The sequence below is a fragment of the Talpa occidentalis genome, unplaced genomic scaffold (assembly GCF_014898055.3).
Source record: "Talpa occidentalis isolate TD23 unplaced genomic scaffold, MPIMG_talOcc4v2.1 talOcc4.11, whole genome shotgun sequence".
Taxonomy (NCBI): domain Eukaryota; kingdom Metazoa; phylum Chordata; class Mammalia; order Eulipotyphla; family Talpidae; genus Talpa; species Talpa occidentalis.
In genome coordinates, this window is record NW_023601104.1 from 88,078,837 (window position 1) to 88,104,130 (window position 25,294).

Sequence of the window (25,294 nt, forward strand, 5' to 3'; positions counted from 1 at the left end):
TATTAAGGAGAAAAGAAACAGAAACAAAGTGGAACTCCCAAGCCCCTCAAACTAAGGAGGAGCAAAGACCAAAATGGAGTCGTGCCTCTGGGTATATTTATCTCATTTTCCCTAATTATGCTAAAGCCCCAGCAGTCTCTGTGATTGGTTAATTCTCAGAGTTCTCTTCACTCTGCCTTAAAGCCCCTGTGCCCAGAATTACATCTTACTTCCCGGCCTTTATCATAGAGACCTTTTTTTCCCCTTTACCATCCTTGTCCAGGAATGTCCTGTTAGTCCTTCACTGCCTTAGTCTGGGGAGAGTTTGGTTAACCCCCTTGGGAATTTGCTCCAGAATATCACTGGAGCCTCCCTTACTCCTCTGAGGCTTTTAGCCCTATGCCATTCTGACCTTATAAGCTATCCCTTGCCCTATGACTCAATACTCTAGTGCACAAGATCTTCAGTAGAAATAAACTGAAGAGAGCACATATATGACCATCATAAAACCATCACTGCTCTGGGGCCCAGCAGCCCGATGTGCCAGAGATCAGCTAAACTAGAGACAAGCTGACAGCGGAAAATAACTCCAGCAGACCCCTCTGGCAGGAGAGACCCTTGCCAACCCCAGCCCCCATGAGCAGTAAATCCCAGCACACCCCTCTGGCAGAAAATACCTCACTGCCTTCCTCCCTCTCACACCAAAAAACTTGGCAGTAGCCTCACCCTATAAAGACCAGCACTCCCATTTTGGGGAGCGACTCTCGGCCTGCAGAGAGTCATCACCTCACAGACTTTCAATAAAGCCTGCTTTTGCCTGATACTCTTGCCCTCCTTTCTTTTCTAACATTCTGGTGCTGAAACCCAGAATTGGCCGCCTCTCTTTTCTAACAGAAACTTTAATACAACTAGAGGCAACAGAGATACTATTAGTGTGCCATAAAGAGAAGAGAAGGAAAATAGATAAACTAGTTTCAACATTAAACACCCAAACTTACCCTCCTCATGTGTCAGTACCCACACAAACAGGGTTGACCCAAAGCAGGGCCACAGGGGCCCAAAAACTTGTCAAACATCTAAGTCAGGGCCTCCCCTGGTGGCGCAGCAGTTGAACGCTGGGCTGCGAAGCTGCCTGCAGCCTCTTGTAGCATCGGTTCGATCCCTGGCCACCCATGAGGGTCCCACATGGCACGACAGACCTCTCCTGGCACACCCGCTGCTCCCCTCAGCAGAGTGTTTTGTCAGTCTTCCTGTTCTGCTCCCCGCTCTGGCTCTGGTGAATTCTCTCACCCTCCCGTGCTTCTGACTGTACCCAGTGCTTGCATAAATAAATAAATAAATAAATAAATCTTTAAAAAAAAAAAAAAAGTCTAAGTCACTTTCTGGTGGAGACCTATAGGAATGGAACAGAAGGGGCCAGCCAAGTCTGGCAAGAAAGGACCAAAATCAAAATCAAGAGAACCGCTGCCATTGTCAGCGTCTCCATGGGTTTCACACTCATGTCTCTGTGTCTCCACTGTCTCCTTCCATGTCCCACAAATCCCTGGTACAAGTCCAAGGCCAAGAAGCAACTGCAGCTTCTTTACATGTCTCCCTGCTTCATGGTCCTCTTCTTGATCCTCTCTCTTTCTTCTCCCTGTCTTCTTCCTTCTCCATCTCCACTTCTTGCCAGGTCTCCTTCAGCCCTTCACTCACTCTTCCCTAACTTCACATCCCTGCCCAGCACTACCCTCCTTTAGGGTGGGGCAGGGAACCTGGCACCTCCCTTTTCCCTGGGGATTACCCCGTTACAAAATGACCAGCGCAACACACTTGACCCAAAGTGGGACTTTTATAGGGCAGCCCCGATACAAAACGGGGTGCCAACCAACACAAGGAATGTTACTTTGGGCTGGTCAACCACGGTGTAACTTGGAAACCACGCTGGGCGCCAAACTGTTATAGGGCAGCCCCGATACAAAACGGGGTGCCTGAATGTGGGTCCTCACCCACGTGCTTAAAAGGACTTATCAATGCTCTACTGAAGGCAAATGTGAAAGGTTAATAAAAGGTTTATTTACAAGGGAAGGGGAAATGAGGAAATGTACAGCTCCGGGAGAAAAGTGGGAGACAAAGTTTTAAATGAGTCCTACCTGATCCACCGATCTGGAATCCCAAATGGCACTCTGAGAACTGGCCGCAAGCCAGGAGTCATGTAGCCAGGAGGCGAGCCACAAAGCGAGAGACCCCAAGGCCCACGTGTTTGGTTTTTATACCCAACCTGGCTGCTTAACTCCACCCTCAGGTTCCAGCCACCTTCCCTTTGGTGGTGACGGGATTTGTCTTTCCCAATGGCTTTAGTCTGGAGTGGGAGTGGAGTCCACAAAGCCTGTATGGGATTAGCTCAGGACATCATTTCCCCCTAACAGGACCACTAAGACCTGAAAACTAGCCTCACATCTAAGGGGAGTCATAATAAGGTTAAAAACTAAGCCCCACCACTTGCCCAGAAGGAAGGTTTGGAAAGTTTGAATAAAGGGAATTGATAAGGTTGCTATGGGAACAGGCTCTAAGACTTTGACCTTGAATGGGGAAGCAGGGTCAGGACGCATTTCTGTGTCAAAGGTCAATGCCTAAGAGCATGCATCCCAACACTAACTTGGCCCAAACCAAATCCCCAGTCACGAAAAGCACTCAAAAACAGGTTATAGGGCCTCCCTGGTGGCACAGGGGTTAAAGTCTCAGGGCTATCAAGCTATTGCCAGCCACTACAGCATGAGTTTGATCCCTGGCCAGGGAGCTGACCCACATGGCACAGCAGACCTCTCCTGTCTTGTCCGCTGCTCCCCACTCTGTGTCTGGTGAGTCCTCTCACCCCCCACACCTCTGGCTTACACCCCAGTTTTTGTATGCATAAATAAATCTTAAAAAAGAAAAACATGTTATGACATGGAGCCCCAAGTCTTTCTCACAAAGACCTCTCCTATCTTGCTTGCTGCTTCTCTTAGCAGCATATTCCAATGAATCTGTCTTTTCTGTTTTCCACTCTGTCTCTGGTGAATTCTTTCATCCTTGTGCCTCTGTCCTCACCCCGAGATTTCTCCCCACTACAGTATCTTCTTGTCAATGAGCGAGAAAGGGGTTAAACAGATCTGAAAGAGCTAGGATGGAAGTAGAGAGTCAAAATGTAAAATATACCACATAATGTAACATGAAGTCAAGATAATGGCTGCCATTGTCTTTGCCAAAGACCAGGATCAGCCTTCCCAGGTGTCTGTCACCCAAGTTTCTTCAAGCACCCATGTCCCTCTTCCGTGTGTCTCCTTCCAGCTGTCTCAGGGTACAAGCCAGGGCTGCAGAAGCAAGAGAAGGTGCCCTTCTGCCTTCTGTGTTATATAGGTTCACCTGGCCACTCACCTCTGCCCCTGGTCCAAGTTGCACCCTCACACCCTCCCCACACCCCCCTCAGGGTACTGAGGGTACTTATTTTATGGCATTATTTCCTGAAAAGAAATTAAAACAGGTGATGTGGTTATGGGGAGACATGTACTGCCATTTTTTTTGTTTGCTTTTTTAGGAGTTTAGAAAGGGGAACTCAAGATAAGTGGCAATGCCCTGTGTGCTGTAAGTTGGCAAACATAGGACCTAGAATCATACACTCTTGGACACAAAAAAGAGAGAAAATGACATGATGTAACCCCCAGTGTCAATTGCTATAACAATGTACAAAGCAAATTACATACTGCATGCACTGCTTTCCCCCGAGTTAAGGAATCATGGCAATCTTTTCATGCCTCTACATAGCAATTACTGTAGTTATCGATTGCTTTGTCTGCCAAATGGTGACAGGGGATGGCACCACATTCCCCACTGTCTTCTAAATAGTAAAGCTAAAACTGAGAGAGGTGATGCTCTTTGGTAATCTATTTCCTTTGGGTAAGGGAATGTGAGGTAGAAAAAGAGACCAGCTTCTCCTCTGAGTGCATTGATGCCTTGTATTTTCAAAGATGGCTTGGAGTCACTTATGTTCAATTCACCCCAAAATACCTGGCAGATGGTTGTAGGCCACATGCTGAAATGCACAGGTAGAAAAAATGAGCATACCGACAATAATAGCTGGGTGGCTTAGCTTCTCATTTAAGTTCAAGTTCCATTGGTCTGAGTCTTAATCAAATGATCATTTAGATAGGTTAGCACCTCTCTCTCTCCCTTTTTCTTCCCTCTCTCTTACATGGGAATGAAGGTCAAAATATGGAGAAAGGAATTCTTTTGATAATTTTCTATTCTTTATTCTGTTCTCTGACAAAACTGTCAGGTTCATAGAGTAGCTGACCCGGCAGCCGCCATCAAAGAATATCACCATGGCATTTCAACTACCAAGAATAAAAAGAAGATTCTGAAAAACCAGGTCACACACAGAGGACAGAGAACCAAAATGGCATTGGTCTACTTAAGAGCAACACTAGAAATTGGAAGACCAAAAAGGAATAAAAATACTTATCAAGGAAAAGGATTTTCTACCTAGTGTTCTGTACTCAAATAAAACTATCAATAGTGACATTTCCAAGCATGCAAAGTCTGAAAAAAAATTACATACCAGCCATCCTTTTGCAGGAAACTACTAGAAATCATGCTTTACTTAATAGACAGTAAAGAAAGCAGGAGCGAGAGAAGGAACTCAGAAAGAGGAAATCCACCGGAGAAGAGAGTGAGAAAAATATAAAATTGATGACAAAGGATGGCAGGTGAAGGTGACTGTGACTAAAAGCAACTTGCTCAGGTTGGAACAAGAAAATAACAACCTCAAGATTTACAAAAGGGAATATTATATTACTGGACAGATTTGCCAATGTAAAACTTCATCTTGAAAAGCATTTTCAAAAGTCACCGATGGAACTAGGAGATTTAGTCATAGATTCAAATGAATCAAGTACAGGGGAAAAACTAACGGTTATTATCAATTCCAGAAAAAGCTAAACATTTTACAAAAATTATATGAAACACAAAAGTAATCATGATACACTACTTTACTCAAAGGAGAACAATATTTATAGTCATAATCATGAATCATATTTATAATCATGAATCATGGATATTTAATCAAAACATATCATGTAATTCACTGAAAGACTGAAGAAAATAGAAGAGAAAAAAAATCCCAATGTTCCACATTAAGAAATCAGCAAATCATGTTTTATAGCTTTACAAGTGCTTTAGAGATGGGTCCATAAGATAGTGTTGTCCTGGATTGCCATAGGAACTTAAAGGGAAAATTTCACAATGTCTGGAGCCCTTGGTGTCCTGCAAATGACGGAGGATGGTGTCCTCGAACTCCTTGCAGCAGAAACCCACTTAGATGGCACCAACCTGACTTCCAAATGGAATAGTGCAGCTACCAAGGAAAAGTCATAGTATCTACAGCACACATTTGAAGAGAACTTGGGAGAAGCTTTTGCTTCTTAAGCCATTGCTGCCCTTGAAACCCAGCTGCTGGCAGTGTCTTGTGGTCTAGCGAGCTGTGCTGAAGTTTGTGCTTCCACTAGAGCCACAGTTATTGCTGGTTGCTTGACTCCCGGAACCCTCACTAACCAGATGCACTTGCTTTCTGGGAACCAAGACTTTTGGTGGTTACCGACCCCAGGGCTGACTGCTTGCCGCTCACAGGAGTGTCTCATGTTATGGTACCAATCATCGCTCTGTGAATCACACACTCTCCTCTGTGCTATGTGGACACTGCCACCCCTGTTACAATCAGAGAGCTCACTCAGTGAGTTGCATGGGGTGGTTCCAGCCCAGGATGTTCTGTGTATACATAGCACCAACTCCCATGAACCCCCATGGGGGTCATGCCTGATCTCTCCTTCTACAGGGATCCTGAAGAGATTGCACAGGAAGAGCAGTCCACCACTGAGAAGGCTGTGGCCAAGGAGGAATTTCAGGGTGAATGGATGGCTCCAGCTCCTGAGTTTACTGCTGCTCCTCCTGAGAGGCAACAGAGCCCTGAAGGCATGCGGTGCCCTCTGTGGGTGGCCAGCATTTTCCTGCTGAAGACTGGAGTGCCCAGCTGGCCTGCCCTGAAGACTGGTCTGCATGGCCTGCTGCTCTGGCCACTAAAGAGATAGGAACAACCACTGAGTGGTCCTAGATGTCTTCCAGAGATTTAACCATAAAATGGAAGTGAGGTTGACAGAAAACAGTTTCTAAAAGTTGAAGAAAATTTTTTTACATCAGTGAATCAAAAGATAGCTGTGTGATGTAGAATAGCAGATGAATTAGTTAAGAATGATATTGTCTCTGCCAAGCAGACAAAGGTAGAAGGGAGGATATGGGAGCAGGGGGACTCTCTTACTTGCCATAAGGTATTATTTGTCCTACTAAGCTATGTGTATACACTGCTTTGATACAAATGAAAATCAATTATAAAAGCAAACATACTCTTGGTCCAGTAAACCTATAAATCCGAACATAAAAGTTTGATTATACACGTATAAAAGAAGGTTCCTCATGACATGAGAGGCAATGAATTTATATTTTGTTTGACCTTATGGTGGCATTCATGTAAGTTTGCATTAAATATGTGGATTGTCACTCCAGGGTTTGCAAAGACTATAGCTCGATCTTAAGGTTTTGCAGTGATATATAAACATCATGGGCTTTAGACGCTACAATCCTTAATTCGTATCTTGCTAATCATATAACCTTAGGGGTATTGCTTAACTTCTCCAAGTTTTCTTAAAATTTAATGAGGATAGTAAGACCTATATCATAGGACACTTTAGGAGTAATACTCTAGTTGTTGTAATTTTCCTCTGTTAGTATTGCTTCTTCTACAGCTGGCTGCTTGGAAGTTGACTTATGTATTTAAAATTCCAGAATTTTGGAAAAGATTAAGTTCTGATTCCATAACACTGGAAGTGTGAGCTTCACTGTCATTTAAGTTCTTTAAACTTGACTTTCTCAACTATGACGTGGGAAGGGGAAAAAAAAAATACTGATCTCAAGGGATTTTTATGAGGAGTAAATGAGATTACACACATGAAGAGTTTAGAAGAAAGTTTGATGAACATTAAGTGCTCAATTCACAGTACCCTTTTTTTCTTTTTAGTTTATCGCTTGCTTCTAGAAAATCACTTTCCTTCTCTATCATATCAATAGGGATCCAGATAATTTTATTAGAGATTCAAAACATGCTCAAGTTGGAAGCCACTTGAGCTGTCAGGCAAGTAAAAACTTCATATCTTTTTTCTTATTATGATTTAATTATCTTGAACCTTTAAGTTTTAAAAAGCGAATTATCCAGTCAGCTCATAGGATAATAATCTTCCAACACTTCTCATGTAAATTCAAATTTTAGTTTCTTCTTTGGAGTTAAATGGTCTTCACTATTTATAAGGTTATTTCTGACTTGAAAAAAATTGTCTGGATGTTTTTTCCCCTGTATTACCATGTTTTTCTTCTGTATTCACTTATATAATCTTAGCTGTGACAATCAGACAGACGGAAAACATGACATTTTTTTTTTTTCTGCATCTGTAGTGGAAAGCTCAGCAACAAATAGCAATTGTTCCACATCTGTGGATAAGTGCAAATATTCCTTTTTAAAATTTAAGTACAGGAGAGCACTTGTTTGCTCTCAAGTGTATAATGGCTCTTTCATCACTTTTTAGGTTAGAGTAATTCACAATATTTGGTCCATGCAACAGCCATAGTGCATCACCTTTGCATGTTAGAAATGCAACTTCTCAGACCTCACGTCAGACATATTAAACCAGAACATCTAGGGATGGAGCCCAGCAATCTATTATAAAACTCCTCTGGGAAATTCTTACACATTCTGAAGTTAGACAATGGCTGGTCTAGATCTTCCAAGTATAGTACCAGAAAATAATGGAAATGACAGTGATGTAGTTGTACACCCTATGAGTTACAGTTCAGCTATATTCAATTATTGCTTCCATAGAAGTTTACTGGGCAGTTTTCCATGCCAGGCACGATAATAGTCACTGAGCATTCAAGATGAATTTATCAGGCTTTATCAAATGTTTGCCCAACCTGCCACAATTTTTATAAAATCATTCTACACAACTTAATGGACTCAGTGATTGACTTTCTTATAAATGTAGATGCATTATCAAGCCTTCTGGAATTGTTTCCAGGGCTGGAGCTATCTTATTTAAGTGATCATATTTTCTGATGTTTCATGTCTATTTTCTTGAGAGCTGATAAATTGTTTGTAAACTCATCTGCCTTGTTGAGTGTTTTATATAGAATTTGGCTATAAAATAGATATCCCCTTTTATGCAAGTAAAGTATATACTTGGCAGGAAATTGTCTTTGTTCCTACATGTCTAAATTGTAGATGATTATAACCAGAGTGTTTGTGATCCTTTATGAGAAATTATTCCAAATGTGCACCCTTCTCCTTAGTCATCAGACTGTCCCTGAGAGTATATATATATATATATATATATATATATATATATATATATTGCTATGAATTGCTAACCAAGGACTCAGTGTTCCCAAGGCCTTAATGAACTACACTTATGTCATTGCCACTCCCTGGCCACCTAACATCAGCTTCCAAGGACTAAATTTTAATAAAGGATAAAAATTCAAGCAGATTCATCCTAAAGTAGAAAAATAAAATGATAGAATATGGGTAATGGAGGAGGGAAGAAAGGAGGTAGAAGAGAGAGAGTGGCAAAGACATAAGCATAATCGGCACTTTAATGGAAATGAGTAAACAGGCTTCACTATAATAAATCTCCTAGGCATTTGATCCCAATAAACCATCTTAATCCTTAGGGCTATTCTGGCAGCAAGAGATAACTGCTGTGAAACTAAAATGTATTTAGCATAAAACTCACATTCCGATGTTTACTGTGTATCTACTTTTAAAAAATAAATTGAGAATCTAAACTTATTTGAGGTGGTATAAGGGGAAACAGCCTCTTAGGCCTTCTTTTGTGTGTCATCCTGCACCTGCCTACTGACACCAACACTCGAGTGCCCACTGGCCAGGGCACTGGAGTTCTTGTTAACAGAGGCCCTTCAATCTGCCCTTTCATCTGCCCACCGTTTGACTGAATAGGGCTATAGAAACTTGTACACAAGCATGGGGCTTTTTGGTGTGTGTATTGTTTTTTGGAATCTCTTTTTCAGAGTTTAACAAAGTTGACTTAGATATTCAGCAGCCCCATTCCTACAGACTCAAGTGATAGAGAAAGTCACATGTCAAGGGATGGGTGACCTGTAAAATCTTTGGATTAACAAAGAATTACTGATTTCAGTGTGAATTATGGTTGAGCAGTGGTCCAGCTTCCTTTTCCATTACTCTCCTCAGTCCCCAACTCTTAACAGCCCATTAACTTATTTTTACCTGGAGTTCTTAATAGTCCGCATGTGCCAGCTAGTGCTACATGACATAGATCTGTCTAGTCAAAAACTTTTACTTGAATGATGTCAGTAAGGTGGTGGAATAGGTGACTCTTGACTTTGGTCTCACAAAAAGATTAACTGTCAATTATCCATAGACACAATATCTTTAATTAAGATCTCAGAACCTAGGGGTAAGGCTAAAGCACTGCCCCCCAAGACCACAGAACAGAAAAAACCGCATTAGAAGAGTAGGAGAAGTGGTTTCTCTCTGGCCCCAAGGCCTCTCCCCCAGAGCCTTCCGGATCAATAGCTTCTCTACTAGACATCCAACTTCTGTAGTATTCTGGGATAACAACATTAGGGAACCCTTTTAGGTGCTGCCTGACATACATCACTGGGGAAATCAGAAAAGGAGAAGGGGACAGGACTCTGCACTCATAGATCTTAGCAGGTCAAGTTTCTACTTGCTATGGTGCCCAAGCAGAAATCACAATCATTAAGTCCATTCTCCTGCAGAGCCAGACTGGTGACCTCATCCAGCCAGGAAGGTTGGTCACCAGATAGGTCTAGTTTGGGTCCCCAGACAGCAGTTTTATTGTTTTTTATTCTAAAATAAACAGAGAGCATAATCTAGAGACCCACATGGACAGGGAAATAAGTCAATGACCCTGACAAACTGTTAAGCATGTCTTCCATCCTAGCCAAACCAGGAAGTCTAGCCAGACACTGGACAGGTACACAGCAAACCTTCCCAGGCTGTGCCTGGGAAGGGAAGCATTGGCCCCACCCAATGTTAGGGATAGACTCCAGGCTGACCCATCTAGGAAGCCTGGCTAGAGACCAAGCACCTGGATAGCATATCCTAAGTCCCAGCAGAACAGGGAAGTAAGTCAGCAGCCCCACTCAACTGCTTAAAAAAAGACTGGAACCTCACTACCTCAAATACACAGATACAGCATAAAAACACAGTCATGAAGATTCATATGATATCACCAAAGGAAACCAATAAAACTCTAGTAACTGACCTTAAGTAATGAGACTTAAGAAATTTCTGACCAAAATAATTGATAATAACCCTCTAAAAGAAATCAGTTAACTACAAAAGAACATGGATAGGTAAAAAAAAAAAAAAAGGAAAAACATTGCATGAACAAATTCAACAAAGAAATAGAATCCAATTTTAAAAATATAAATTCTAGAGCTGAAGGTTCAATGCCTGGACAAATCCATGGAGAGTATTAACAGCAAACTTGACCAAGCAGAAGAAGAAAAATGTATAAACCTAAAGCCAGATTATACAAAATTATCCAAAGGACAAAAAAAATTAAAAATGAGTGAAGACATTTGTAAATGATGGGATATCATTAAAAAAAAAAAAAAACAACAAAACACCTACTAACTATTGGAATGTCAGAGAAGAAAAAGAAAAGTAAGGCAACAGAAAACTTATTTAAAGAAATAATGGCTATATTTCCCCCCTTTTTTTTCTTTTCTTTCTGTGGTAATGATGTCACAATAGTTGTAAGTGAAGCCATCAGGTTATTTACCTTAACCTGCAGTGATGTATGTCTATTATTTCTGAATAAAACTGGAAAGAGACTAATGGCTGAGAACTCCTCAAATCTGGGAAAGATTTGGGCATCTAAGTTTATGAGACTGAAATAAACAAATCTACCCCAAATTTCAGCTTAAAAATATCTCCTTCATGGTACATTATAACAAAATTGTCTACAAATTAAAAAAATGGAAAATGTAAAAGGCACTAAGAGAAATGTCTCACATATAAGAGAACCATCATAAGTCTATCAGTGGATTTCTTAACAGAAACCTTGCAGGCCAGGAGAGAGTGGGATGATATGTTCAAAGTGATGAAAGAAAAGAAGTATCAACCTGCACTTCTTTACTCAGCAAAGTTGTCATTTGCAATAACCCCAATGAAATTCGACGGCCTTCTATAAATAAAATGAGAAAGACATAGAAAGACAAATAGCACATGATCATATTTATTGGTAGAATTTAAAAGTGTTAAACTTATAGAAACATTGCCAGTAGTGGCACAGTTGTAGAAAAGGGAAGATGCTAGCATAATCTTTCAGTCATATGATACATATGTCCTGGGGCTCTACCAATGGACACATGAAAAGATGTTTATCATCTTGTATTGTTAGATAAATGCAAATCAAAAAAACCAATAAGATATCAGCTCATACCTGTGAGAATGACTTTTATCCAAAAGACAAGAAACAACCAGTGTTGGAGAAGATGTGGAGAGAAGGTAACCCTTATGCCCTGTTGGTGGGAATGTAAATTGGTGCAGCCTTTATGGAAAGCAGTATGGAGATTCCTCAAAAAATTGAAAAAAGAAATTCCATAAAATTCATTTATCCCACTTCTGAGTACTTACCTGGAAAATACAAAACCACAAATTTAAAGAGATAAATGCACAACCCCTCATGTTTACTGCAGCACTATTTGCAATAGCCAAGAACTGAAAACAATGTAAGTGTTCACTGATTGATAAATCAGTAAAGAAGTGGTATATACACACAGTGGAGTACTGTTCAGCTGTTAAAATACTGCCATCTGTAACAACATAGATGGATCTAGAGGGACTTTTATTTAGTGAAATAAACCATACAGAAAAAGATAAACCCATATGATTTCACTCATACCTGGCATATAGAAACAACCAACAAAAGAGCTAAACAAAACAAAAATGAACTTTTTGGGGCCTCCCTGGTGTTGCAAGGGGTTAAGCATGAGCACAGTGAAGAAATCCACAGCTACTATAGCACAAGTTTGATCCTCAGCTAGGGAGGTGACCCACATGGCGCAGCAGACCTCTCCTGTCATGTCCACTGCTCCCCTCAGCAGTGTATTTCAGTCATTCTGCCTGTTCTGTTCCCCACTCTGTCTCTGGTGAACCGTCTCACACCCTCCCCCACCACTGACACCTCTGGCCTGTGCCCCAGTTCTTATATGCATAAATAAATAAATCTTAAATGAAAGAACTTTTGGGACTATAAGATCAATCAGTGATTATTAGAAGTGAATGGGGGAGATGTGTGGATAAATTGGGGAAAAGCGACAATGCTCTGATGAAGGATAGATTTGGGCTTTTAGTAGTGGCAAGCTTAATGTTTATACACATATTGATTCGCAAAGATGAACACCTAAAACTTGTGTTATAATGTGATCTTACTTCAATTTGAAAAACAAACCAATACTGTACTGTATACTTGGGTATTGCTATGAAAGTAAATCATAAAGATTCTCATTGCAAAATAATAATTACGTGTGGTGATGGATATGTTAAGTAAACTTCCTGTGGTAATATATACATGTATATACAATTCACATGCAATGCATACATTGATCAAATCAGAACATTGTACACCTTAGACTTACACAGTTATACATCAACTACATATCAGTGAAACTGAAAAAAAAATATAATTCATCAAAACAAAGCAAAAACAAAAAAAGCTATTGCCCTGGTGTCATGCCTGTGTTATCAAATCCAAATCAAGACAGACTTACCCCGCTACTATACAAGACTTACATTCTTACAATATATTTTAGGGAAATGATGTTTATAATATCATTATTTAAGAACATTTACAAGAGAAAGAGAAAAGATACATAAAGTTCAATGCAAGAACCAGCACAATATTAAAGTACCTTACAATTAATTGCCACACAAGTATGAGCACCTGCATGTTTTTTTTTTTTCCTTTTTAACAGAAGAGGTCAGAGTATATGTGTAAACCTAGAGCTTATGTGTTAATGTCAGACACAATGACCCTATGCCTGGATTTGGGGGCTGTCGGGGAAAATGAGGAGGAGGGGACAATTACAAACCACATCGGAGTTTAAAAGTAGCTCTTCTGTGTCTACTTTCCACCCCTAAGTGAATTTCCCCTTTTTTAAATTTTGATTATGAAAACAACTATCCTAGTTTTCCCATGGAGGTGCAAATCGGGACTGTGGTGGGATGCCATCTTGCACGGTGAGAATGGCACATATTGAGGGAGCTAGCGACAGCGGATGTTGGCGAGGTTATGTTGGTGGGAGTGCAGGCTGGTCCAGCCACTGTGGAGAGCTGTGTGGAGATTTCTTGACCTACTAAAAGATAGAGTTTCCATATGATCCAGCAATTCCACTCCTAGGTATTTACCCAAAGGACACAGAAACATCAATTCCAAAGAGCACCTGCACCCTATGTTTATAGCATCACTGTTTACAATAGCTAAGCTTTGGAAACAACCCAATTGCCCAAAAACAGATGATTGGATCAAGAAGATGTGGTACATATACACCATGGAATATTACTCAGCATTCAAAAAAGATAAACACATGCAATTTGCAGCAACATGGATGGAGCTGGGAGGGATCCTGCTCAGCGAAATAAGCCAGAGAGAAAAAGAAAAATATCGGATGGTCTCACTCATAGCAGGAATCTAGAAAACTTAAATAAGGGACCAGGAAAAAGAATAACTATAAGAAAGAAAATATCAAAATTGACAAACAACTATGAACCAGAGACACTCTATGGCAGATGGGGGGCAGGGAAAGGAGGGCTTGGGGTCAAAATAAGGGGTTGTAATTGTATGGGGAATAAAAAAATAAAATTAAAAAAAAGAAAAAAAAACAGATCTGGTTATTGATATTCATGTGTGCACATAAGCACATTTTCCTGGTGATGTACTGAAAAGTGTACTGTAATACTAACGAAATTTTAGTTTTTCAGTTTTAATGACAAGATTAATTTAAGCTGCCTTTCTTACCATTCTTCACTCTGCCTACTTGTCTTTTCTTTCAAATTTAGGCAAGCTTTCATATTTTGTCAAAGAGCATGTATGCATGATCTGCTAGGTCACCCTCACCCCCAAATAACATAAGGCAAATAGCTAAACACAGAGCAGGAACAGGAAAATGATTTACTTGTTGAAACCTACTCTTCTAATTCTCATTCTGCCCCATGAAACCAAAGTAAAAGCCTGTGTTTCTATTTCTCCTAAAACCTAGTTTCACTTGGTGGTAGAAAAGAATATACTATTAAATAGTCTATAAATAATTCTCTCTCTCCCTTTGTGATGAAAATTCTAGGTCAAAAACTAGAGGTGAGTGAAAGCTAAGAAGAGAAAATCACCCGTGTCAACACAAAGATGGAACAGTTAAAATCTTAACTTGAGAATGTGCTTAATGAACTAGCTCTTCTAGACTCATGTAAATTCAGTGTAAAGTAACTGCAAATACATGACTATAACCCTAGGAGAAGATGCCAGTAGGTTTTTGATCACATTTCTAGAGGTAAAAATTTCTTAGTGCCCATAGGTGCCAGGAAATGGCATTTTTCCTTATCCTCTCCCTTGAAGAAAAACATACATTCTATTCTAAAATGTCACATTTTGAAAAAGATATTACAGCTTTTTCTAATCTATAGACTTTCAAATTCATTTCAAAAAGTGATTGAGCACTGTTGAGTTGAAATACGTACAAGCTGAAAAAATCCTTTCAGTTTTCAGGCAATCTCATTAAACGATGTGGAGTCTACTTAGCAGTTAATCTCTTCTTTTATGGTGTCATTCAATAAAGAACTGGAATCATGCCATTAATTGTCCATCAGAAAGAATGTTAGGTTTGGTTACTCAGAAACATTATCGAAAAAGACTCAGGTCAAGAGATCTAACAATATTCTTTTAATGGTCTTTTTTTTTTTAAACATTGTGTGTTATTAAAAGAATTCTGGAGGAGGTGGGTAGAGATAAAACAAGAACAGAAAAATATCAATAATTCTTGAAATTAGATAGATACACAGAAATTTGCTGTATTAATTTCTTTACTTTTGAGAATATTTGAAAAATGTCCCAATAATAAGACAAGTTAAAATAAAAACCAAAATAATGCATATCAATAAAGGGGGGGACAAGGATTTCTGAAGGTCTCTTAGCTTCCTGGTGTTTGATTACCCAGCTGCCAGGGAGAGTTGAGAGCAAGAAGCCCAAGACAGAAGTGAAAATCTAGGATGTGAGGCTTCCCTGGCCAAAACCCAAGCTGGAGTCTGAAAGCAGAGAAACTAGTGGCAATAAAAACCTTAACAATGAGCAGACAAGTGAATTTTATAGTTTCTTGGGAAATGAAAGAATTAAAAAAATAGAGTGCTTGCCTAATGACTATATTTTTATGCTCCTTTTGGTGTTGTCTAGACATACAAATGGCAGCTCAGTTTGACCTTGTTTGAGTCAGGGAACAAGGCCAAATTGTAATAATGACCAACATTATTAAGGTTTATTATATACCCAGACAGAATGCTAGTCATTTTGCATGCATTAATACATTATTTTATTTAATCTTTCTGACAAATCTATAAGATAAATAGTCCCAGGTATGAAAGTTGAGACTTAGGTGATTGATTTAAAATTATAGAACATAAGCATATAGAATAATGGCATTCTGACTCAAGGACCCATACACCTAACCACTAGAAAAGTCCAAGGTGGCTTGAAGTTCACACTATTTAGTACATTTCCAACTCTGAGTCTGGTTTCCTTTTAGCTCTTCCTGTCTTCTATGGTCTCTCTTTCACACAACCCCAATACTGTCTCTAAGTCCCAGCTCTTAGTCCTGTGATCTGGTCCTTCTCTGAGGTTTAGTCATTCATGTACTTATTTGCTCTTTTACCAGAAGCATGTAGCCACTTGAACAAAGCCAGAGCTGCTTCCGGTTTCCTTGACCCTTTTGCACTCTTGATATTTTCACCTTCCCAATTCCCAATGCCATGTTCATGGGTGATGGACTGAATTGGGCCCCCGGCCCCCAAAATTTATACGTGCATCTGTTTAAATCCTAACCTTCTGTGTGGTTATATTTGGAGGTAGGATCAGGGTGTGGCCCTTATCCTACTGACCATCAAAAAAAGCAAGAGAAAGAAATGGCTCTTTGACCATATACACAGAAGAAAGGCATGTGAGAACAGAAGCAGGAAGAAAGTCTTAGGCAAAAAGCAAACTTTGCCTGGATCTTTGGCTGGGGCTTTCGGCCTCCAGACCTGTGAGAAAGAAGTTTCTGTTGTCTCAGCCCTCCAGCCTACCATATTTTCTTTTGGCAGTGTGTGCAGATGAGATGAAGACCTACATCCTGCCTCCCTCTTTCTTGGCCATCATTCCAAATGCTTCAGGAAAAAAAAAAAAAGATAAAATGGTTTGTTTCTCTTGAGCCAGCATTATGAAGTTGAAAGAGTTCTCATTTGGAACCACCAGATTGGATTTCAAGTCATAAAATAAAAATGTAGCAAAAATACAAAGATTTACTATCAATGCCAGAAAAGGATAACTGCCTTCCTAGTGATATTTTCATTAGCATTGCAGGGAAGTGCAGTCACCTTCTGTGTGCTCATAGCTCCCTGTTAAGGCACATGGCTCTGCCTTTGTGTTATCTAGAACTTTGAAGCTCTCTGACTACAACTGACTCAATTTCTTTCACTTTCACTGCAGTATGCTAGTTTCTGATCCCATTCTTTCCTTCTTTGTCACCATGTCAGAGTAACCTTGATTCCTCTGACTTCTACCTTCTTAGAGAAGGTAGAAATAAGAAATAAACAAGAAATAAACCCTTGAACTTGAGAGCTTCTTAAGAATTCTCCCACCTCACACTTTTCTTAATAAAATTCCAGAAACCTTTGTAGCTATATCTTCTACTAATGTACTATCTAAATCTGGTATCCATCCACACTATGATTTTGACCCTACTTGTTGTCACTTATTCTCATTTCAATGCTTTGCTTGAAGTTCTGATTTCTGCCCCTCAATTTCTCAAGGTTTATGTCATGTCACCTCCTGTCTGAAGCCCTCCCGTAAGCAATTTCTTCTGACCCACCAAAGAACTTAGTATGTACTTTTTTGATGGCTTATTTGTGTTCACTGTAGTATCATTATTTCATGCCCTTAATAGATTACAAATTGCTTAAGGCTCTCAATTTAATATATAGTAATCATTTATTAAAATCCAATCAATGTATTAATAACCTAAATGATCTCAAACAGTATCATCAAATTTTCATTCAACTGAATCAAATTCAGAGTTTGAATAGTTTTGGAGAAAGGTCAAGTATCAAATTGAATATGGGTGAAAAGAACCTGGACATCTATGGGTCAATATAGGAGATAGTAAAACATAAAATCCCCAGAACCATTGGCTGCTTCCATTGAAATAGCCAATAGTAGTTTGGCTGACACAGAGCGTTCAGTAAATATTGGTTGGATTAACAAAAACAAATGCTTAAAGTGGTCCTCAGGTTATATGTAAAATAGTGATATTTGGGTAGTTTAGGAAACTAATATAGAATTTTGAAGGGGTATCTAAGGCAACAGCAACTCCATAATTTGGGAGGGATAGAAGACTGTCCTTTGAGGTCTAGAATAAGTTATCATTTGAAACTTTCTTATGCTTCTTATCCTAAAGGAGTAAATTAAAGTAAAGATTTTGCAGGGGATTATCTATTTTTGGTGGAAGATTCAAAAGAGACCAAACAATCAATAAACCGATATCATTTCCACTGCAGGAGAATAAAACCAATAATGATTTTAGGTGACAGAAGTAAAATGATTGCTCTGGGGCTCTCCAATACATATATCTTCCAGACTTTTAGAAGGAACTTGGGCTTATTTTTTTCTTTAGGATAATAAAAGATAATAAAAGATAATAATAAAAGATTAAGAAGACAATATTAGCCATCAGAGTTTGAGGGCAATGGGACAACCATTATGCTTATATCCAGACATGTATGTCTGCATTAGCTCATTTAATTATGGAACAGCACTAAGAGAAAGACAATGAACATTCCAATCTTATAGAAGAGGCTAAAGTCACTGTACACTCAGAAAAAGTTTCACAGTGATTAAGCATGTACCAAGATTCAGAGCCAAGATGTGAACTAAGATTTTTCTGATTCCAAAGCCCGAGACCAACATTAAACACATGGAAGGGGATGGTGTAATGGCAACACTCCCCAAAGCAGAGACAATGAAATATGACTTCCGTTGGTGGACTTCAACCAGTGCATAGGAGCAAATGCCACTTAGCTCTTGATAAATTGACTATGTTAACCATCATCTGGAAGTTTCTGTGTCAAGTTTAATATTTTCTTAAGTCTAGACTTCATTTACTTACCCTAATTTCTGGTCACTTGTGGAAAACGTTCTGTCAGGCAGACTAAGGCTACCACGTCCACACCACACATTTACCAGCTACAGTCAGAGCACATGACTAGAAGCAGACTAGTTTTGACAGTTACAGCTAACAAACCTTAGTCATTACTTGGTGAATTGCTGACAACTATTAAATAAATCATTTTTGGTGTAGAAATTCTACTTACTCTGTATCAGCCACAATTAAAACATTTTGTATTTTTCATATTCGAGGTGAGGGAAGCCTAATCTCAGAGTATGTGAAAGTTACCCATAAAGAGTGGGTAGACTAGCTGGGTACCAGCCCAACTCTGTCTGGTCTCGGTCGCTATATTCCTTTCACAACATCCCACTGCCCTCCATGGTAACAAGGCTTGCCTTTTAACAGTTACTACAAATGTATTAACTGAGTTATTAGTAAACCTTGAGTTTTCACTTCTTCATTTTTAAGATGAAAAAATTTTTTATCTACCACTCAGGAATTAAACAGACTATATAGATTTAAAACACTAAACACAGTGCCTGGTATATCATGGGCACTGACAAATGTATGTTTTAAGTAAGTTATCTGACTTAGGGAGCAAAAGAGGAACTTTCAAAAGTTTGATATCACTGAGCCTCACATTTCCATTTGTATGATAGTCAATAGCATAACTATTAGACTAATGAAATCTGAAGGAACAGGGTTATATACTTGCTTTTAATTCTAACTTTTTGTAAACTGATAACCAAAATGCATAGATTGCAGCTATTCAGTTAAACCAACATTTCTGGAGGACGATAAGAAATAAGAGTTATTATGATGGATGATCCAATTGGCAAAGTAAACAACTTCTTAGGGAACCAGCAAATCAAGGACATTTGAGATATGAGAAATATTTCAACTATAATGAATGTTTACAAAGTTTTATAATCTGAAGATATAAAATAAATCTTTTAACATTTAATTACTCAAAATTTTGTTTTAGATTTAGTGCATTTTAAAAAAGTCAATATGGGGGAGGTGTGGATAAAGTGCATGTAGAGCATTCTAATGCTTAAGGCATTATATTAACATGGTTCTACGACTGTTCAACATTTATTAACAGAATGCTTAAAAGTTACCACTTTCAAAAATATAATATCAACTGCTTTATCCAGAATACAATGCTTCTGTCATCTTACCTGTTCAGAAAGTGTTTTCCCTCTGGCCACTCTGTCATAGTGATCTAAAAAATAATGTCTTGGTTGACACACCATAAATATGCCACTTTTGATAAGTTTATATAAGTAATTAATCACTGGTTAGAATATTTTACCTCACATGAAAGTGGTCCTAGTTTGCTTGTCTTTTAATAAAATATGTCATGTTTGGCCTCAGTGCAAGATTTTTTCCCAAATGGCTAGAAAATAAAAATGCATCATCATACAAGGTTTTGGGAAGAACATTTTATTGCTAAGCATATCCTTGAACGAAAATGCAAATATGAAAAAAAGAGAAAAGGAAAAAGAAAAAGCAGTAACATCACAACATCATAAATTAAATTCCTTAAAAGTCTGCTCATAAAACAACAGGAATATGATCGAAGCTCACATACAGAATGCACATGTTCCCATAAAATTGTCCAAATAGAAACTTACACTAAAAGGAATATGACAAATGTATTTTTACTCAAATAAAAAAATGTAAAGAAAGCAGGAAGTCAATTCACAAGACCTCAAGACTCCAAGAACAGCAATCTTTTACAGACATCGAGATATAATCAACTTCATATAGGTTGGGCCATTTAGGTTATCTAAAATCGTGCTTTGATATCTCTTTATAATTCTGTCTTTTTAAATAACAACAAAAAATCCAAAACTCTTTAACACATTGAAATATCAGATAATGAGGAACATCTCCTTCCATACATATTAGTCAAGGCTACCATTGTTTAGATTGCGCTTTTTGCCCCGTGTCGTTAAGGTATTTTTCCAAAGTCAAATAGTCATGCAACTTACAAAGACCAGCAAGAGTAGATTTCTAAACCTAAACAGCTGATTGGTTTTCATCTGTACAAAAGAAATTGGATATATCTGACCTTCCAGAGGACACACTTCATTTTTATGTGAATATTTATCTCGCTTTGTCTCTTGCTCTCTGGTTAGCTATGGCCACACAACCAGCTTATTATTTTTCTGTACATTGTTTCCTCTTTTCAAAAAGAAAGTAAGACAACAAACTGAAATGGACAGATAGAAAGGAAAGAACAGTTCTTAAAGCAGTATGTACATAGGTGGCTAAGGAAGTATACCAGCAAAAATGTAGTAAAATATGTAAACAAAATCTGAGAAGATTTTTTTTTATTCTCTTTGACACAGTTAACTGTGACAAAACTAAAACTCACACTTTCTTCACATTTTTAAGGTTTACTTTTTTGTTGTTTTGTTATTTTCTTTTAAAACAACATTCTCATTCCACTTCAAGACTTAAACAGATTTCCTGTTTCAGTCATCCGATCAAACATACCATGATAAATATATCTGTATATATATTTATTTATATATATTATACTATTAAATTCCTTTTTTTGTGTGTCACAGCAGCTTTATTCATTTATTATTTATTTATTTTTAAAAAAGATGGGTGAAGGGAGGCATGAGCGAATGGAAGGATAGAGTTATCCACGAGTGTTAGGCTACAAAATTAAAACACTATGAAAACATTGTCATATTGGGGGCAGGGGAAGAACTGTGTGTTTTGTGCTCTCATGCCCCGTTTGGCTTGTGTGACCGTTGGTGGTTCCATCACAAGTTGAACTCCTGCATTGTCTGTTTTGATTCTTTTAAGACTTTTAGTATTGTCTTTTATATTTGCATGCATTTCAATCAGTCACGATTCAGCCCACCCACCCCCTCCCCATCTCTAGGATAGGCTCTGTTGGAATTTGTGGGGCTTTCTTCTCTACCACAATTTGGCTGGGCTAATGGACAGGAATGATATTGTTAGGTAAAGCCAATAGCTCTGATAGAACCAGCCCTAACCCCAACTGTTCAGGGTTTGGGTGGCAAATTCTGGAATTAGATCCTGGGGGACCAGTTTTTCAAATCAACAGTATCATCCATTATATGGTTTTTGCTATGTGTTCAGCAAAGCATCATATAGGAAACAAACAACAGATTCTAGAAACACCACAACCTGATATGTAGGGTGAATACCATGGTAGCTTTTGAGTTCATATGGCAATAGTCTCTTTTACTTTTGTTTTCTGAGTTTTTTTTTCTTTTTCTTATGTCCAGTCATTCTCAAAAAAATAAACAAAACCCAAAAGCCATTTTTCCCCTCAGATCTTGAAAAGTTACACAACACTGGCCAGAGCCAGATAAGGGTGTTTTATTTTTTTTTTGTTTGTTTTGTTTTGTTTTTAACTTTTTTCTTTTCTTTTTTTGGTTTTTGTTTTTTACATAATTGAACAAAAAAAAAACATTGTTACAGTCAAGCTTCACAAACATCATTACAGACTCACTTGGAGTTATGGAACAAGTAAGCCATGAAGTCCTCTACCTTGGGTGAAAACGTCCTCAGGAAAAGGAAGCTTCCAGTCTGCGAAAGTGGGGGCGCCATCTGCGTACTCCAGAGCGCAAAGTGTGTGCTTTATGATACAGCAGGGCAGAAAGAACTTTCTGTCTCCGAGCGATGACTGAATCCAAGCAGCCATGGCTGAACAGTATAGGTAGGTACATCTTTGTAGGTGTCCTTAAAAATGGTTTTCCCCACCATAGTCGTGGTGTACCCCATCTCATAGTTAGAACAGTTCTGACATTGTTAAATCTCAATTGCCAAGTAGTTAGATATTTATATAGAAATAATTCTGTTTTCAATTCGTTTATGAGTAGTGTGGTCATGGTTACACGTAATACTCTTTATCCTTGTTTTTCTGTTTCTTGTGCGCGCTCTTGGAGCTCTGCTGCTTCTCCTTGATGAGCGTGCCGTTGCTCTGCGCCGAGTTGCTGATGTAGTTTCGCGACTCGTCCACTTGATAGGACCCCTCGTCCCTGTTCCTGTACTTGTACATGGCGTACAGGAGGATCAAGATGCAGAGGGCGGCAGCAGCCACAATGCCGACGACCATCCCTGTTGTACTGCTCGACTCCCGGATCACCTCTGAGGCCCCCGGAACCCGTCTGACTCCTGGCTCCGTGGGGTTTGCTGTGGGCACATTACGGAACATGGGGGAAGTAATTAGTGGGCTCTTCAGTTTGGTGCTGTCTAGCTCATAGGCAGTGGGCAACGGAAGCAAGACTATATCAGGCTGGGGTTTGAGATCACGGTTATTCATTTTGCCAGCTGGCAATTTGGGCACCATCCCAGACGAGGAGGAAGCTGTGAAGCGGATCAGCTCAGGGGACAAAGATGTGGTAGTAGTCCTACTAGTTTCGGAGACTTTGTTAGGTCTAAAGTCCTTGGATTCCCACTTGGGCGCATGTGCTTTGTAGCCACCTTCGAAGATTGAAGTGGAAAGACTCTTATCTGTTACCAAGGAGAAGGTGGTGTAAAAATCTTCATCATCAGTAGGGGGCAGGTTAGAGTCAAAGGTTTCCCCTGAGCCATACCCAGATATCACCAAGCCATCATCATCACAACCATCGCTGCCTTGGTCCGACAAGCAAGGTAACCCCGCCTCAGAGGTCATGGACAGGGAATCTTTGGTGGTCTCAATAATGGTGAGGAGGGGGCGAAAGGTAGGGGGGAGTGTAATGGAAGGTGCACGAGTAGCAATAGGAGGGGTGGCTAAAGGGTCTTCTACAAGAAGAGGGATAACTAATTCACCTCCTGGGATTGAAAAGAAAAAAGAAAACACAGTTAGTGTATTTGCAGAGAAACACAATTCATAGTCGCTCTCAGTGTACCAGGTTCAAAGGTTATGCCTCAGAAATGATAATAAAATTACCTGGATCCATATATGGACCCTGCCTGGCTGTAACCTGACCATTCCAGGTAGATTTGAAGCCCATTCTATGCCTCTTGCCACCAAAACCTGAAATCTGTAGATTGAGGGCTTATCTTTGAAAGATACTCTCAAGTAATTATTTAGATAGAATTCAAATGGGCTATTTCCAGGATCTGCTTAGGGGAAGATGATGAGTGGTTGTCAAAATCGCGTGTGTGTGTGTGTGTGTGTGTGTGTGTACCAGTACACAGCGTATGCTTTACATGAACCATATCATTTCTTTATCTTTATTATCGTCTAGGTTTCTACTTACTTGCTCCCATGAAACAAGAATGACATATTCTCATAGAGACCAAGATCAAGGAACATAAAAGACGGTCTTTGGTATTTTAAGTTACTACCTGTCATTCTTATTTGTCAAGTGTGGACTTTATTTACTGTATACTAAGTGAGGGGGACTTGCATGAGGTTAAACATGTTCATTTAACAAACCCATTTTGATTATGCATTTCTAGAAGCCCCCCTGACTGTTAAGTAACAACTTGCCTGGTATTGGTCTAATGTGTTGATGCATTGCTTTTGTACTATATGCAATATAGGATTAACAGGAAGCTAGATTTAAAAGAACTCAGCCTAGATATTCATGACATAATGGAAAGTTACTTTCATGTTCAGAAATATGGAATGTATAGAGATAGCAAAGTAAGTTTTTAAAATTGGTGATTTTTCACTAGCATGCAAAAATACATCACTTATCCACAGGGCCCAGTTTTTGCACTTATAAACATATAGACTAACTCAGGAAAGAAAGTTCAGAATAGTTCACTAAATTACAGTGCCATGCAAATTATAGGGTCAAAATTATTATCCATCTGTATAAGCAAGATAAAGACTCTTCTGTGTCTCTTAACAGTTATTTTTCAGACACTGGAAAAATCACAATAAGTTACAGTACATGTCTCTTCATTGAATTTATTCCAGAAAAACTGATTCCAACTACAATATTTGAAAATCCTCAGCAGGGATGGGGTTGCATCTGCCTGGTCCTTCTTAGTCAAGGCAGTTGAGATGCTTGCATGATCATACTGTTGAAGACCTCTTGCTTAGCAGGGTTGCTAAGCTCTCAACCAGGCATGAAGTTCTTGTATGTTCTGCTCTGTGTAGTAACCTTGTTCTGCTGAATCAGTTGCTGTTTGTGCATCTTTTTTTTTTTTTTATCAGATACGACTTTTGCTGAAGCAAATTGTCTCCTGATTAGTGACAAAGTCAGATGTGGCTCAATACTGCAAAATTTTAGGGACACTCGAGGTGAACAAGTCTTTGAGCTTACCAGGTTTCCTCAGGTTCTTCCTATAGAAACTGACCACAAATAGAACTCTTGTGCTCACCTGTCCATACCTTTTGCGTTTAAATATTTCCTGTGCATCAGTCAGAACTGCTGTACTGGAGTTACTCAGATTTCAAGTGTTTAAGGGATAGGCCTCCTTAGGAGAAAGCTATTGGATATCAGCAAAGTATCTGAGAAGAACTGCTTGTACCCATGTCTGAAGCCTTTACACCCCCCACCCTATGCCCACCCCCATTTAGGCAATATCACTACATTTTTTTGCAAAGAGAATCTGATTTGAAGAGGCCTATATCTAAATAATGTGTATCAACTGGAAGAGAAGGGGCAGTTGCATATTCTACAGTCATCTTTGGCCTTCCTGATACCTTCCTCTATGTGGGGATATAAAACAAGAGCCTGTATGAAAATCTCAAGATGATATTTTGGTCTGTGCTCTCAACGCAACTTTCTGTTCTGTTGTAGTGCTCAGAATTTGAAACTCTTGAGCAAAATGATCTTTGCAGATTGTC

The 25,294-nt window shown here is 39.1% G+C and overlaps 1 protein-coding gene and 1 pseudogene across 6 annotated transcripts in view; one reads left to right on the top strand and one right to left on the bottom strand.

The window, feature by feature from the left end:
- Positions 1-5,238: 5,238 nt before the first annotated feature.
- Positions 5,239-6,103, top strand: LOC119238320 (40S ribosomal protein SA-like; annotated as a pseudogene).
- A 13,837-nt stretch (positions 6,104-19,940) lies between these two features.
- NRXN3 (neurexin 3) overlaps positions 19,941-25,294 on the bottom strand; it is a 1,487,041-nt gene continuing 1,481,687 nt past the window's right edge. For 5 of the 6 annotated variants that reach the window (XM_054691888.1, XM_054691889.1, XM_054691890.1 and 2 more), the window contains one exon: positions 21,427-23,319. In XM_054691888.1, the coding sequence (XP_054547863.1) occupies positions 22,394-23,319 (926 nt within the window). In that variant the 3' untranslated portion in view covers positions 21,427-22,393. Of the gene's footprint in view, positions 23,320-25,294 lie in introns of all 6 variants that reach the window. The other variant, XM_054691893.1, reaches the window with a different exon arrangement.